General features: G+C 47.3%; 1 protein-coding gene across 8 annotated transcripts in view; it reads right to left on the reverse strand.

Moving 5' to 3' along the window:
* Positions 1-14,223: 14,223 nt before the first annotated feature.
* LOC110509342 (mediator of RNA polymerase II transcription subunit 13-like) overlaps positions 14,224-17,511 on the reverse strand; it is a 109,528-nt gene continuing 106,240 nt past the window's right edge. For all 8 annotated transcript variants that reach the window (XM_090226937.1, XM_036967292.2, XM_090226936.1 and 5 more), the window contains exons 29-31: positions 16,872-17,036; positions 16,625-16,752; positions 14,224-16,356 (exon numbers count right to left, since the gene is read on the reverse strand). In XM_090226937.1, the coding sequence (XP_090083063.1) occupies positions 16,224-16,356; positions 16,625-16,752; positions 16,872-17,036 (426 nt within the window). In that variant the 3' untranslated portion in view covers positions 14,224-16,223. The remainder of the gene's footprint in view (positions 16,357-16,624; positions 16,753-16,871; positions 17,037-17,511) is intronic.

Genomic DNA, 17,511 nt, shown 5'->3' on the forward strand with positions numbered 1-17,511 from the left:
AGTCTGTAATATGGAGGGCAGCTCTCAGCATGTCTCCCACATAGTCTGTAATATGGAGGGCAGCTCTCAGCATGTCTCCCACATAGTCTGTAATATGGAGGGCAGCTCTCAGCATGTCGCCCCCATAGTGTGGAAATTGGAGGGCAGCTCTCAGCATGTCTCCTACATAGTCTGGAAATTGGAGGGCAGCTTTCAGCATGTCTCCCACATAGTCTGTAATGTGGAGGGCAGCTCTCAGCATGTCTCCCACATAGTCTGTAATGTGGAGGGCAGCTCTCAGCATGTCTCCCACATAGTCTGCAATATGGAGGGCAGCTCATAGCATGTCTCCGCCATAGTCGGCAATATGGAGGGCAGCTCTCAGCATGTCTCCCCCATAGTCTGTAATGTGGAGGGCAGCTCTCAGCATGTCTCCCACGTAGTCTGTAATATGGAGGGCAGCTCTCACCATGTCTCCCACATAGTCTGGAAATTGGAGAGCAGCTCTCAGCATGTCTCCCACATAGTCGGCAATATGGAGGGCAGCTCTCAGCATGTCTCCCACAAAGTCTGTAATGTGGAGGGCAGCTCTCAGCATGTCTCCCACATAGTCTGTAATATGGAGGGCAGCTCTCAGCATGTCTCCCACATTGTCTGTAATATGCAGGGCAGCTCTCAGCATGTCTCCGACATAGTCTCAAATATGGAGGGCAGCTCTCAGCATGTCTCCCACATAGTCTGGAAATTGGAGGGCAGTTCTCAGCACTTCTCCATAATAGTCTGTAATATGGAGGGCAGCTCTCAGCATGTCTCCCACATAGTCTGTAATATGGAGGGCAGCTCTCAGTATGTCTCCCCTATAGTCTATAATATGGAGGGCAGCTCTCAGCATGTCTCCCACATAGTCTGTAATATGGAGGGCAGCTCTCAGCATGTCTCCCACATAGTCTGTAATATGAAGGGCAGCTCTCAGCATGTCTCCCACAAAGTCTCTAATATGGAGGGCAGCTCTCATCATGTCTCCCACATAGTCTCCAATATGGAGAGCAGCTCTCTCCATGTCTCCCACATAGTCTTGAAATTGGAGGAGAGCTCTCAGGATGTCTCCCACATAGTCTGTTATATGGAGGGCAGCTCTCAGCTTGTCTGCGACATAGTCTCCATAATGGAGGGCAGCTCTCTCCATGTCACCCACATAGTCTGGAAATTGGAGGGCAGCTCTCAGGATTTCTCCCACATTGTCTGTAATATGGATGGCAGCTCTCATAATGTCTCTCACAAAGTCTGTAATATGGAGGGCAGCTCTCAGCATGTCTCCCACATAGTCTTTAATGTGGAGGGCTGCTCTCAGCATGTCTCCCACATAGTCTCCCATGTGGAGGGCAGCTCTTAGCATGTTCCCACATAGTCTCCAATATGGATGGCAGCTCTGAGCATGTCTCCCACAAAGTCTGTAATATGGAGGGCAGCTCTCTGGATTTCTACCACAGTCTCCAATAAGGAGGGCAGCTCTCAGCATGTCTCCCACATAGTCTGTAATATGGAGGGCAGCTCTCAGCATGTCTCCCACATAGTCTGTAATATGCAGGGCAGCTCACAGCATGTCTGGCACATAGTCTCCAATATGGAGGTTAGCTCTCAGCATGTCTCCCACATAGTCTGTAATATGGAGGGCAGCACTCAGTATGTCTCCCACAAAGTCTGTAATATGGAGGGCAACTCTCTGGATTTCTACCACAGTCTCCAATAAGGAGGGCAGCTCTCTCCATGTCTCCCACATAGTCTGGAAATTGGAGGGCAGCTCTCAGCATGTCTCCCACATAGTCTGTAATATGGAGGGCAACTCTCAGCATGTCTCCCACATAATCTGTAATGAGGACGGCAGCTCTCAGCATGTCTCCCACATAGTCTGTAATATTGAGGGCAATTCTCAGCATGTCTCCCACATAGTCTGTAATATGGATGGCAGCTCTCAGCATGTCTCCCTTAAAAAAGTCTCTCATATGGAGGGCAGCTCTCATCATGTCTCCTACATAGTCTCCAATATGGAGGGCAGCTCTCTCCATGTCTCCCACATAGTCTTGAAATTGGAGGAGAGCTCTCAGGATGTCTCCCACATAGCCTGTTATATGGAGGGCAGCTCTCAGCTTGTCTGCGACATAATCTCCATAATGGAGGGCAGCTCTCTCCATGTCACCCACATAGTCTGGAAATTGGGGGGCAGCTCTCAGCATGTCTCCCACATAGTCTGCAATATGGAGGGCAGCACTCAGCATGTCTCCCCCATAGTCGGCAATATGGAGGGCAGCTCTCAGCATGTCTCCCACAAAGTCTGTAATGTGGAGGGCAGCTCTCAGCATGTCTCCCACATAGTCTCCCATGTGGAGGGCAGCTCTTAGCATGTTCCCACATAGTATCCAATATGGATGGCAGCTCTTAGCATGTCTCCCATGTAGTCTGTAATGTCGAGGGCAGCTCTCAGCATGTCTCCCACATAGTCTGTAATATGCAGGGCAGCTCTCAGCATGTCTCCCACAAAGTCTGTAATATGAGGGCAGCTCTCTGGATTTCTACCACAGTCTCCAATAAGGAGGGCAGCTCTCAGCATGTCTCCCACATAGTCTGTAATATGGAGGGCAGCTCTCAGCATGTCTCCCACATAGTCTGTAATATGCAGGGCAGCTCTCAGCATGTCTCCGACATAGTCTCAAATATGGAGGGCAGCTCTCAGCATGTCTCCCACATAGTCTGGAAATTGGAGGGCAATTCTCAGCACTTCTCCATAATAGTCTGTAATATGGAGGGCAGCTCTCAGCATGTCTCCCACATAGTCTGTAATATGGAGGGCAGCTCTCAGTATGTCTCCCCTATAGTCTATAATATGGAGGGCAGCTCTCAGCATGTCTCCCACATAGTCTGTAATATGGAGGGCAGCTCTCAGCATGTCTCCCACATAGTCTGTAATATGAAGGGCAGCTCTCAGCATGTCTCCCACAAAGTCTCTAATATGGAGGGCAGCTCTCATCATGTCTCCCACATAGTCTCCAATATGGAGGGCAGCTCTCTCCATGTCTCCCACATAGTCTTGAAATTGGAGGAGAGCTCTCAGGATGTCTCCCACATAGTCTGTTATATGGAGGGCAGCTCTCAGCTTGTCTGCGACATAGTCTCCATAATGGAGGGCAGCTCTCTCCATGTCACCCACATAGTCTGGAAATTGGAGGGCAGCTCTCAGGATTTCTCCCACATTGTCTGTAATATGGATGGCAGCTCTCAGCATGTCTCTCACAAAGTCTGTAATATGGAGGGCAGCTCTCAGCATGTCTCCCACATAGTCTTTAATGTGGAGGGCAGCTCTCAGCATGTCTCCCACATAGTCTGTAATATGGAGGGCAGCTCTCAGCATGTCGCCCCCATAGTGTGGAAATTGGAGGGCAGCTCTCAGCATGTCTCCTACATAGTCTGGAAATTGGAGGGCAGCTTTCAGCATGTCTCCCACATAGTCTGTAATGTGGAGGGCAGCTCTCAGCATGTCTCCCACATAGTCTGTAATGTGGAGGGCAGCTCTCAGCATGTCTCCCACATAGTCTGCAATATGGAGGGCAGCTCATAGCATGTCTCCGCCATAGTCGGCAATATGGAGGGCAGCTCTCAGCATGTCTCCCCCATAGTCTGTAATGTGGAGGGCAGCTCTCAGCATGTCTCCCACGTAGTCTGTAATATGGAGGGCAGCTCTCACCATGTCTCCCACATAGTCTGGAAATTGGAGAGCAGCTCTCAGCATGTCTCCCACATAGTCTGCAATATGGAGGGCAGCACTCAGCATGTCTCCCCCATAGTCGGCAATATGGAGGGCAGCTCTCAGCATGTCTCCCACAAAGTCTGTAATGTGGAGGGCAGCTCTCAGCATGTCTCCCACATAGTCTCCCATGTGGAGGGCAGCTCTTAGCATGTCTCCCATGTAGTCTGTAATGTCGAGGGCAGCTCTCAGCATGTCTCCCACAAAGTCTGTAATATGAGGGCAGCTCTCTGGATTTCTACCACAGTCTCCAATAAGGAGGGCAGCTCTCAGCATGTCTCCCACATAGTCTGTAATATGCAGGGCAGCTCTCAGCATGTCTCCGACATAGTCTCAAATATGGAGGGCAGCTCTCAGCATGTCTCCCACATAGTCTGGAAATTGGAGGGCAGTTCTCAGTATGTCTCCCCTATAGTCTGTAATATGGAGGGCAGCTCTCAGCATGTCTCCCACATAGTCTGTAATATGGAGGGCAGCTCTCAGTATGTCTCCCCTATAGTCTATAATATGGAGGGCAGCTCTCAGCATGTCTCCCACATAGTCTGTAATATGGAGGGCAGCTCTCAGCATGTCTCCCACATAGTCTGTAATATGAAGGGCAGCTCTCAGCATGTCTCCCACAAAGTCTCTAATATGGAGGGCAGCTCTCATCATGTCTCCCACATAGTCTCCAATATGGAGAGCAGCTCTCTCCATGTCTCCCACATAGTCTTGAAATTGGAGGAGAGCTCTCAGGATGTCTCCCACATAGTCTGTTATATGGAGGGCAGCTCTCAGCTTGTCTGCGACATAGTCTCCATAATGGAGGGCAGCTCTCTCCATGTCACCCACATAGTCTGGAAATTGGAGGGCAGCTCTCAGGATTTCTCCCACATTGTCTGTAATATGGATGGCAGCTCTCATAATGTCTCTCACAAAGTCTGTAATATGGAGGGCAGCTCTCAGCATGTCTCCCACATAGTCTTTAATGTGGAGGGCAGCTCTCAGCATGTCTCCCACATAGTCTCCCATGTGGAGGGCAGCTCTTAGCATGTTCCCACATAGTCTCCAATATGGATGGCAGCTCTGAGCATGTCTCCCACAAAGTCTGTAATATGGAGGGCAGCTCTCTGGATTTCTACCACAGTCTCCAATAAGGAGGGCAGCTCTCAGCATGTCTCCCACATAGTCTGTAATATGGAGGGCAGCTCTCAGCATGTCTCCCACATAGTCTGTAATATGCAGGGCAGCTCACAGCATGTCTGGCACATAGTCTCCAATATGGAGGTTAGCTCTCAGCATGTCTCCCACATAGTCTGTAATATGGAGGGCAGCACTCAGTATGTCTCCCACAAAGTCTGTAATATGGAGGGCAACTCTCTGGATTTCTACCACAGTCTCCAAGAAGGAGGGCAGCTCTCTCCATGTCTCCCACATAGTCTGGAAATTGGAGGGCAGCTCTCAGCATGTCTCCCACATAGTCTGTAATATGGAGGGCAACTCTCAGCATGTCTCCCACATAATCTGTAATGAGGACGGCAGCTCTCAGCATGTCTCCCACATAGTCTGTCATATGGAGGAGAGCTCTCAGCATGTCTCCCACATAGTCTGTAATATGGATGGCAGCTCTCAGCATGTCTCCCTTAAAAAAGTCTCTCATATGGAGGGCAGCTCTCATCATGTCTCCTACATAGTCTCCAATATGGAGGGCAGCTCTCTCCATGTCTCCCACATAGTCTTGAAATTGGAGGAGAGCTCTCAGGATGTCTCCCACATAGCCTGTTATATGGAGGGCAGCTCTCAGCTTGTCTGCGACATAATCTCCATAATGGAGGGCAGCTCTCTCCATGTCACCCACATAGTCTGGAAATTGGGGGGCAGCTCTCAGCATGTCTCCCACATAGTCTGCAATATGGAGGGCAGCACTCAGCATGTCTCCCCCATAGTCGGCAATATGGAGGGCAGCTCTCAGCATGTCTCCCACAAAGTCTGTAATGTGGAGGGCAGCTCTCAGCATGTCTCCCACATAGTCTCCCATGTGGAGGGCAGCTCTTAGCATGTTCCCACATAGTATCCAATATGGATGGCAGCTCTTAGCATGTCTCCCATGTAGTCTGTAATGTCGAGGGCAGCTCTCAGCATGTCTCCCACAAAGTCTGTAATATGAGGGCAGCTCTCTGGATTTCTACCACAGTCTCCAATAAGGAGGGCAGCTCTCAGCATGTCTCCCACATAGTCTGTAATATGGAGGGCAGCTCTCAGCATGTCTCCCACATAGTCTGTAATATGCAGGGCAGCTCTCAGCATGTCTCCGACATAGTCTCAAATATGGAGGGCAGCTCTCAGCATGTCTCCCACATAGTCTGGAAATTGGAGGGCAGTTCTCAGCACTTCTCCATAATAGTCTGTAATATGGAGGGCAGCTCTCAGCATGTCTCCAACATAGTCTGTAATATGGAGGGCAGCTCTCAGTATGTCTCCCCTATAGTCTATAATATGGAGGGCAGCTCTCAGCATGTCTCCCACATAGTCTGTAATATGGAGGGCAGCTCTCAGCATGTCTCCCACATAGTCTGTAATATGAAGGGCAGCTCTCAGCATGTCTCCCACAAAGTCTCTAATATGGAGGGCAGCTCTCATCATGTCTCCCACATAGTCTCCAATATGGAGGGCAGCTCTCTCCATGTCTCCCACATAGTCTTGAAATTGGAGGAGAGCTCTCAGGATGTCTCCCACATAGTCTGTTATATGGAGGGCAGCTCTCAGCATGTCTCCCTTAAAAAAGTCTCTCATATGGAGGGCAGCTCTCATCATGTCTCCTACATAGTCTCCAATATGGAGGGCAGCTCTCTCCATGTCTCCCACATAGTCTTGAAATTGGAGGAGAGCTCTCAGGATGTCTCCCACATAGCCTGTTATATGGAGGGCAGCTCTCAGCTTGTCTGCGACATAATCTCCATAATGGAGGGCAGCTCTCTCCATGTCACCCACATAGTCTGGAAATTGGGGGGCAGCTCTCAGCATGTCTCCCACATAGTCTGCAATATGGAGGGCAGCACTCAGCATGTCTCCCCCATAGTCGGCAATATGGAGGGCAGCTCTCAGCATGTCTCCCACAAAGTCTGTAATGTGGAGGGCAGCTCTCAGCATGTCTCCCACATAGTCTCCCATGTGGAGGGCAGCTCTTAGCATGTTCCCACATAGTATCCAATATGGATGGCAGCTCTTAGCATGTCTCCCATGTAGTCTGTAATGTCGAGGGCAGCTCTCAGCATGTCTCCCACAAAGTCTGTAATATGAGGGCAGCTCTCTGGATTTCTACCACAGTCTCCAATAAGGAGGGCAGCTCTCAGCATGTCTCCCACATAGTCTGTAATATGGAGGGCAGCTCTCAGCATGTCTCCCACATAGTCTGTAATATGCAGGGCAGCTCTCAGCATGTCTCCGACATAGTCTCAAATATGGAGGGCAGCTCTCAGCATGTCTCCCACATAGTCTGGAAATTGGAGGGCAGTTCTCAGCACTTCTCCATAATAGTCTGTAATATGGAGGGCAGCTCTCAGCATGTCTCCCACATAGTCTGTAATATGGAGGGCAGCTCTCAGTATGTCTCCCCTATAGTCTATAATATGGAGGGCAGCTCTCAGCATGTCTCCCACATAGTCTGTAATATGGAGGGCAGCTCTCAGCATGTCTCCCACATAGTCTGTAATATGAAGGGCAGCTCTCAGCATGTCTCCCACAAAGTCTCTAATATGGAGGGCAGCTCTCATCATGTCTCCCACATAGTCTCCAATATGGAGGGCAGCTCTCTCCATGTCTCCCACATAGTCTTGAAATTGGAGGAGAGCTCGCAGGATGTCTCCCACATAGTCTGTTATATGGAGGGCAGCTCTCAGCTTGTCTGCGACATAGTCTCCATAATGGAGGGCAGCTCTCTCCATGTCACCCACATAGTCTGGAAATTGGAGGGCAGCTCTCAGGATTTCTCCCACATTGTCTGTAATATGGATGGCAGCTCTCAGCATGTCTCTCACATAGTCTGTAATATGGAGGGCAGCTCTCAGCATGTCTCCCACATAGTCTTTAATGTGGAGGGCAGCTCTCAGCATGTCTCCCACATAGTCTCCCATGTGGAGGGCAGCTCTTAGCATGTTTCCACATAGTCTCCAATATGGATGGCAGCTCTGAGCATGTCTCCCACAAAGTCTGTAATATGGAGGGCAGCTCTCTGGATTTCTACCACAGTCTCCAATAAGGAGGGCAGCTCTCAGCATGTCTCCCACATAGTCTGTAATATGGAGGGCAGCTCTCAGCATGTCTCCCACATAGTCTGTAATATGCAGGGCAGCTCACAGCATGTCTGGCACATAGTCTCCAATATGGAGGTTAGCTCTCAGCATGTCTCCCACATAGTCTGTAATATGGAGGGCAGCACTCAGTATGTCTCCCACAAAGTCTGTAATATGGAGGGCAACTCTCTGGATTTCTACCACAGTCTCCAATAAGGAGGGCAGCTCTCTCCATGTCTCCCACATAGTCTGGAAATTGGAGGGCAGCTCTCAGCATGTCTCCCACATAGTCTGTAATATGGAGGGCAACTCTCAGCATGTCTCCCACATAATCTGTAATGAGGACGGCAGCTCTCAGCATGTCTCCCACATAGTCTGTCATATGGAGGGCAGCTCTCAGCATGTCTCCCACATAGTCTGTCATATGGAGGGCAGCTCTCAGCATGTCTCCAACATAGTCTGGAAATTGGAGGGCAGTTCTCAGCATCTCCCCAACATAGTCTGTAATATGGAGGGCAGCTCTCAGCATGTCTCCCACATAGTCTGTAAAATGAAGGGCAGCTCTCAGCATGTCTCCCACATAGTCTGTAATGAGAAGGGCAGATCTCATCATGTCTCCCACATAGTCTGTAATATGGAGGGCAGCTCTCAGCATGTCTCCCACATAGTCTGTAATGAGAAGGGCAGCTCTCATCATGTCTCCCACATAGTCTGTAATATGGAGGGCAGCTCTCAGCATGTCTCCGACAGAGTCTCCAATATGGAGGGCAGCTCTCCCATGTCTCCCACATAGTCTGTAATATGGAGGGCAGCTCTCAGCATGTCTCCCACATAGTCTGTAATGAGAAGGGCAGCTCTCATCATGTCTCCCACATAGTCTCCAATATGGAGGGCAGCTCTCTCCATGTCTCCCACATAGTCTGTAATATGGAGGGCAGCTCTCAGCATGTCTCCCACATAGTCTGTAATGAGAATGGCAGCTCTCTCCATGTCTCCCACATAGTCTGGTAATTGGAGGGCAGCTCTCAGCATGTTTCCCACATAGTCTGTAATATGGAGGGCAGCTCTCAGCATGTCTCCCACATAGTCTCTAATATGGAGGGCAGCTCTCAGCATGTCTCCCACATACAGTGCCTTGCGAAAGTATTCGGCCCCCTTGAACTTTGCGACCTTTTGCCACATTTCAGGCTTCAAACATAAAGATATAAAACTGTATTTTTTTGTGAAGAAAAAACAACAAGTGGGACACAATCATGAAATGGAACGACATTTATTGGATATTTCAAACTTTTTTAACAAATCAAAAACTGAAAAATTGGGCGTGCAAAATTATTCAGCCCCCTTAAGTTAATACTTTGTAGCGCCACCTTTTGCTGCGATTACAGCTGTAAGTCGCTTGGGGTATGTCTCTATCAGTTTTGCACATCGAGAGACTGACATTTTTTCCCATTCCTCCTTGCAAAACAGCTCGAGCTCAGTGAGGTTGGATGGAGAGCATTTGTGAACAGCAGTTTTCAGTTCTTTCCACAGATTCTCGATTGGATTCAGGTCTGGACTTTGACTTGGCCATTCTAACACCTGGATATGTTTATTTTTGAACCATTCCATTGTAGATTTTGCTTTATGTTTTGGATCATTGTCTTGTTGGAAGACAAATCTCCGTCCCAGTCTCAGGTCTTTTGCAGACTCCATCAGGTTTTCTTCCAGAATGGTCCAGTATTTGGCTCCATCCATCTTCTCATCAATTTTAACCATCTTCCCTGTACCTGCTGAAGAAAAGCAGGCCCAAACCATGATGCTGCCACCACCATGTTTGACAGTGGGGATGGTGTGTTCAGGGTGATGAGCTGTGTTGCTTTTACGCCAAACATAAGGTTTTGCATTGTTGCCAAAAAGTTCAATTTTGGTTTCATCTGACCAGAGCACCTTCTTCCACATGTTTGGTGTGTCTCCCAGGTGGCTTGTGGCAAACTTTAAACGACACTTTTTATGGATATCTTTAAGAAATGGCTTTCTTCTTGCCACTCTTCCATAAAGGCCAGATTTGTGCAATATACGACTGATTGTTGTCCTATGGACAGAGTCTCCCACCTCAGCTGTAGATCTCTGCAGTTCATCCAGAGTGATCATGGCCCTCTTGGCTGCATCTCTGATCAGTCTTCTCCTTGTATGAGCTGAAAGTTTAGAGGGACGGCCAGGTCTTGGTAGATTTGCAGTGGTCTGATACTCCTTCCATTTCAATATTATCGCTTGCACAGTGCTCCTTGGGATGTTTAAAGCTTGGGAAATCTTTTTGTATCCAAATCCGGCTTTAAACTTCTTCACAACAGTATCTCGGACCTGCCTGGTGTGTTCCTTGTTCTTCATGATGCTCTCTGCGCTTTTGACGGACCTCTGAGACTATCACAGTGCAGGTGCATTTATACGGAGACTTGATTACACACAGGTGGATTGTATTTATCATCATTAGTCATTTAGGTCAACATTGGATCATTCAGAGATCCTCACTGAACTTCTGGAGAGAGTTTGCTGCACTGAAAGTAAAGGGGCTGCATAATTTTGCACGCCCAATTTTTCAGTTTTTGATTTGTTAAAAAAGTTTGAAATATCCAATACATGTCGTTCCACTTCATGATTGTGTCCCACTTGTTGTTGATTCTTCACAAAAAAATACAGTTTTATATCTTTATGTTTGAAGCCTGAAATGTGGCAAAAGGTCGCAAAGTTCAAGGGGGCCGAATACTTTCGCAAGGCACTGTAGTCTGTAATGAGAAGGGCAGCTCTCATCATGTCTCCCACATAGTCTCCACTATGGAGGGCAGCTCTCTCCATGTCTCCCACATAGTCTGGAAATTGGGGGGAAGCTCTCAGGATGTCTGCCACATAGTCTGTTATATGGAGGGCAGCTCTCAGCATTTCTCCGACATAGTCTCCATAATGGAGGGCAGCTCTCTCCATGTCTCCCACATAGTCTGGAAATTGGAGGGCAGCTCTCAGCACGTCTCCCACATAGTCTGCAATATGGAGGGCAGCTCTCAGCATGTCTCCCCCATAGTCGGCAATATGGAGGGCAGCTCTCAGCATGTCTCCCCCAAAGTCTGTAATGTGGAGTGCAGCTCTCAGCATGTCTCCCACATAGTCTCTCATGTGGAGGGCAGCTCTTAGCATGTTCTCACATTGTCTCCAATATGGATGGCAGCTCTCTGGATTTCTACCACAGTCTCCAATAAGGAGGGCACCTCTCAGCATGTCTCCCACATAGTCTGTAATATGGAGGGCAGCTCTCAGCATGTCTCCCACATAGTCTGTAATATGGAGGGCAGTTCTCAGCATGTCTCCCACATAGTCTGTAATATGGAGGGCAGCTCTCAGCATTTCTCCCTCATAGTCTGTAATATGGAGGGCAGCTCTCAGCATGTCTCCGACATAGTCTCCAATATGGAGGGCAGCTCTCAGCATGTCTCCCACATAGTCTGTAATATGGAGGGCAGCACTCAGCATGTCTCCCACATAGTCTATAATATGGAAGCCAGCTCTCAGCATGTCTCCCACATAGTCTGTAATATGGAGGGCAGCTCTCAGCATGTCTCCCACTTAGTCTGTTGTGAGAAGGGCAGCTCTCACCATGTCTCCCATATAGTCTGGAAATTGGAGGGCAGCTCTCAGGATGTCTCCCACAGAGTCTCTAATATGGAGGGCAGCTCTCAGCATGCCTGCCACACAATCTATAATATGGAGGGCAGCTCTCAGCATGTCTCTCCCACATAGTCTGTAATATGGAGGGCAGCTCTCTCCATGTCTCCCACATAGTCTTGAAATTGGATGGCACCTCTCAGGATGTCTCCCTCATAGTCTGTAATATGGAGGGCAGCTCTCAGCATGTCTCCGACATAGTCTCAAATATGGAGGGCAGCTCTCAGCATGTCTCCCACATAGTCTGGAAATTGGAGGGCAGTTCTCAGCACTTCTCCATAATAGTCTGTAATATGGAGGGCAGCTCTCAGCATGTCTCCCACATAGTCTGTAATATGGAGGGCAGCTCTCAGTATGTCTCCCCTATAGTCTGTAATATGGAGGGCAGCTCTCAGCATGTCTCCACCATAGTCTGTAATATGGTGGGCAGCTCTCAGCATGTCTCCCACATAGTCTGTAAAATGGAGGGCAGATCTCAGCATGTCTCCCACATAGTCTATAATATGGAGGGCAGCTCTCAGGATTTCTTCCACAGTCTCCAATTCGGAGGGCAGCTCTCAGCATGTCTCCCACATAGTCTGTAATATGGAGGGCAGCTCACAGCATGTCTCCCTCATAGTCTGTAATATGGAGGGCAGCTCTCAGCATGTCTCCCACATAGTTTCCAATATGGGGGGCAGCTCTCAGCTTGTCTCCCACATAGTCTGTAATATGGAGGGCAGCTCACAACATGTCTGGCACATAGTCTCCAATATGGAGGGCAGCTCTCAGCATGTCTCCCACATAGTCTGTAATATGGATGGTAGCTCTCAGCATGTCTCCCACATAGTCTGTAATATGGATGGTAGCTCTCAGCATGTCTCCCACATAGTCTGTAATATGGATGGCACCTCTCAGCATGTCTCCCACATAGTCTTTAATATGGAGGGCAGCTCTCAGCATGTCTCCCCCATAATCTGTAATATGGAGGGCAGGTCTCAGCTTGTCTCCCACATAGTCTGTAATATGGAGGGCAGCTCACAACATGTCTGGCACATAGTCTCCAATATGGATGGTAGCTCTCAGCATGTCTCCCACATAGTATGTAATATGGATGGTAGCTCTCAGCATAGTCTCCCACATAGTGTCAGGATTTGGCCAGGGTTGTTCCGGTTTTTGGTCACTAGATGCCCCCATTGTGCTTTTTGACCTTTTGTTTTCCCTTGATCCCCATTATCATTTGCACCTGTGCCTCGTTTCCCCTGATTGTATTTAAACCCTTAGTTTTCCTCAGTTCTTTGCTCTGTGTTTGTATGTTAGCACCCAGCCCTAGTATTCTGTGAACTCTTGTTGATCCCGGTAGACTCTCTTGTGGAATTCTGTTTTTGTTCTTGTTTATTTATTTTTTGAGTATCTTTTGAGGCTTTTTATGCTATTCCTACCACCTTGTGGATTTACCTTTTTTGTCTTGGAGGATTACCTTTGTTCTTGTGGAATTCCTTTTGAGGTTGTGGAGTTACATGTTTTCCTGAAGGACTTCTCTTTTTACTTCATTAAATACACCGTCTCAAGTACTGCTGTGTCTGCCTCATCTTCTGGGTTCTGCCGACTATTCGTGGCTCAGTAGGTTAAGTGACTGTTTCTCACTCCGGAGACCCGGGTTCGTAACCGGGCCCTGACACATAGTCTGTAATATGGATGGCAGCTCTCAGCATGTCTCCCCCATAATCTGTAATATGGAGGGCAGGTCTCAGCATGTCTCCCACATAGTTTGTAAAATGGAGGGCAGCTCTCAGCATGTCTCCCACATAATCTGTAATATGGAGGGCAGGTCTCAGCATGTCTCCCCTATAGTCTGTAATGTGGAGGGCAGCTCTCAGCATGTCTCCCACATAGTCGACAATATGGAGGGCAGTTCTCAGCATGTCTCCCACATAGTCTTTAATATGGAGGGCAGCTCTCAACATGTCTCCCCCATAGTCTGTAATATGGAGGGCAGCTCTCAGCATGTCTCCCCTATAGTCTGTAATATTGAGGGCAGCTCACAGCATGTCTCCCTCATAGTCTGTAATATGGAGGGCAGCTCTCAGCATGTCTCCCACATAGTCTGTAATATGGAGGGCAGCTCACAGCATGTCTCCCTCATAGTCTGTAATATGGAGGGCAGATGTGATCGGGGGTCTGAGGTGTTGATCCAATTCACAGGCCCCTGTGTTGACAGAACAGAGGGAAAGCATTGAAACATGCTAACAGGCCCTCTCCTCCCCTTTCCTCTTTTCTACGTAAAGGCAGATAGCAGAACATTGGTACACCACACCATTCCAAGCACTTGACATATAATCAGTGACAACATGCCAATGGAATCAATGTCTGGGACTAATCACGCAGGCTGTCTCAAATTTAATGAGATTATTCTGAGTGGCACTGTCCCAAATCAAATAAAGATATCACAAGATTAATGCATCCAGTGTCAAATAGAAGAACACACACACTCAAAGGGAATTTATTTGTCAAGAGTTTTAATAATTTACTAAAAAAAAGAGTGTAAAAGTCACAGATCTCTTCTCCAAGATTGATCTGTCTCATATTCAAAGTGATGGCAGATGTAACAAATTTGCAAACTTGTCCTCTTTTGTACTTTAGTGTACAAGTATTGGCATTACACCCTTGGCTGTATTTGAATGAGACTTCATATGCATATATTTATATTTGAAAATACTTCATAGGAATCACTTAATATAAAGTAAATCAAACCGGCGTGAAATGTACAGCCTTGAGAAATTCCCAAAACACAGCTGAAAATTGTATACAAACATGCTAGGAATTGTACAAATAGCAGGGCTATTTGAGTGGAGGGGCTCAAGGAATAGGCTTTTCTGATGGTTTGCTTGACATCATTTGGGACCACCACTGAAGTAAAGCATATTAGTTAAATATACAACACCCAAGTAACTCTCAAATACATAACATTGAAGTCTATTGCCTATTTCAAGTTTATTTAGCAGGAGAAGAGAGACACTTTATAAATATATCTTTGCAGTATTGAGAACCTTAACTGAAACGGATTCAATAAAAAGGCTAAAAGTCAACATTTCAATAATTGAAAAAGTTTAAAAGTATAGAACTAAAATGCATTGTCTTTAATAAAAGATGTATACTGTATTTGCCTCTTCAAAAAGAAAGTTATGTATAAACCCCCACCACCATCACCATCATGTGGTTGTTTTAGAGAGGTAATATATATATATATATATTTATATACATATATATATTTGAATTTATATGCATTATATACTATATATAAATATGGCATTTTAACAATTTTTGTTACAATTTCCTTTAAAAGGACAATTTCCATTTCCGACCCAAAGGCGATTGATATTAAATTTGGAAAGGGCCTTGATCATTTTTCTGTGTTCAAAATTATGTTTTAAATATTAAAAATAAGTCTCAATTCTTTGCAAATCATTTTTTTTACACTATAAAGATTTGTCAACTAGTATTCAGTGTGTTCATATCTACAGCAATACAACTGTCACTTCCAAAAGTAAGGAAAAAGTGTCATTATCAAATGCTTTTCCCCTCATAGGAAATGTTTGTGTTCTTCACCCTCTTATGAATGTTGGTATGAATTTCATTACTAAACTTTGAGTCATTACAACCACAGTTCTATACAAATGTGTCAAATCGAAGGTAAGAAGCTGCTGTGTTGCTGTGGTCATTTGGTTCCCTGGTTGTGCAGTGTGGGGCAGATACAGGACTTTTATGCATGTGACTCCCAGGCTCCCATCCTATATGATTTTGGCTTTTATAGCTCCCAGGGTATCACTGTCATGGCTGGTAAGGGACAAGGTCCAATTCTTCATGCAGGACCATACTGTAATTCACATAGTCCACCCTTTAACATGTCTCCTCCATGGCTTCAAAACATCTTCAGTCTCACAGGAACAGGGTGGAAAGTCCTCCTGTACAACAATGCTGATCTGATAATGACAAGTGTAACACTGAAATGTCCTATTATGACAATAAAAAGGGCATAGTTGGATATCTCCATCTTCTCTCTCAGGCTGTATGTGCCTTTTCAACGTACAATGGTTGTTGGCACATCACCACATCTTACAAGAGACGTTTTCTAAAGGTAAGAATTGCACTAGGCTGGTCTCACGGCTGACCATACTGTTCATGTTCAAAAGTCTCTGTACTGTACATAGGCGTTTGTTTGTTTTCCCAACCAAGGACCATCTGTTGTTCTCCTGCCACCATTTTGGCCATCAATCCCCTGAAATATGGCCACGATTCGATCACAGATCGCATGATAACACCAGGTGTAAAAGGGGTCCATAAATCTCGTCCCATGCGTTCATTCATTAAAAGAAAACAGACCTCCAGCGCTCTCTGGTGTCCAGGCAGAGGCATTGCAGGCAGGCAGGCACACATGACCTCAGAGGCCATGGATTGTACAGTACTCAGTTTCCTCAGCTGTCTGTGGGTAAGTCCCATCGCTAGAGCATGTTGAGGATGGCATTGTACATCTGTGTGAGCACGGCCAGGTGGACGGGCAGGCAGGAGCGGCGGTCCTGGGTGGCAGGGTTACACGTCAGCCACGAGAGGGCGTTGTACTGCTCCAACACAAACCTACAGCAGGATGCAAGACATGAGCACCAGGGTTTGGGGTTAGAGAACACATAACATGAACATACATCATAGTAGATCAAGTGTTGTCCTCAACAGCCTACACATGATGCAGGCATACAGCTACTACTTCACCATAGAGGACAAGTCAGTGACAATGACAACCTATGTGTCGGAGTGAGAGAAGAGGAGATGTTGGGGTGTTACACAGTAGGAGAAGGTAAGATGGGATGGGCAGTGGGTACAGGGCATACAGCAGAGACCTACTAACCTGAGCACGTCAGAGGTGGTCTTGGAGTCCAGAGGGTGAGGCGTCCTCTTAGCGGTCTTGTCTGAGCTCGTCTGAGTGGGCTCGTCTGATTGGGCTGTGGCGATGGAGATGTGGTGGTGTAGCGATGCCTGGAGGGAGAAAACACACAGTAAGTGGCTAAACACACACAGACGTACACACACAAAAGAATGAATGCACACGCCCCCCACCGGCACAAACAAAATCAACGAGTTCATGGATCCCTTACCTTGAGGAAGAGTGGACACTGGTTCTGAGCCTGAGGGCAGGAGGCCCAGAACCAGTGAGGCAGGCTGTCGGCCTGGGCAGTGGAGACGTAGTATCCCAGGGCTAGAGGCTGCTGCTTCAGCTCCTCCGGAGGGTTCTCCCTGGACAGAAGCCTCTCTCCCTGACTCTGGAGGAGCACATGGGACAGACGGAACATTAATACTGGGGGCAACATGGCTGCCAAAGACCAGACCACACAGCTGCTCTATTTTCGACTATAACAGATGTCTGTGTACTGAACATTACAAGTACACCATAGGATTTTAGTTATGGACCATAGTGCCACACCATAACACAGGCGAAACTCACCCCGCTGAAGAGTAACAGGCTGACCACGTGGTTCTAAGTAAATGTAGAAATCTATGTTATTAAATTATTGCACCCACACTGCTCGAGCGCACCAAAGAGCGTCTGAGTTGCCAAAGGCTAAAATAGAAATCAGTTCTATTTCTGACGCATATCGCGCTGCAAGTCCTGCCTCTCCCATCTCCTCATTGGTTTATAGAAGCAGGTACCCACGTGCCATCTCCTCATTGGTTATACCCACGTGGGTGACTGAAAGACGAATGAGGTCTGTGGTGTTAATGCACCTAATTTATGAA

The sequence above is a fragment of the Oncorhynchus mykiss genome, chromosome 29, assembly GCF_057628025.1.
Source record: "Oncorhynchus mykiss isolate SJ-2025 chromosome 29, ASM5762802v1, whole genome shotgun sequence".
Lineage (NCBI taxonomy): Eukaryota > Metazoa > Chordata > Actinopteri > Salmoniformes > Salmonidae > Oncorhynchus > Oncorhynchus mykiss.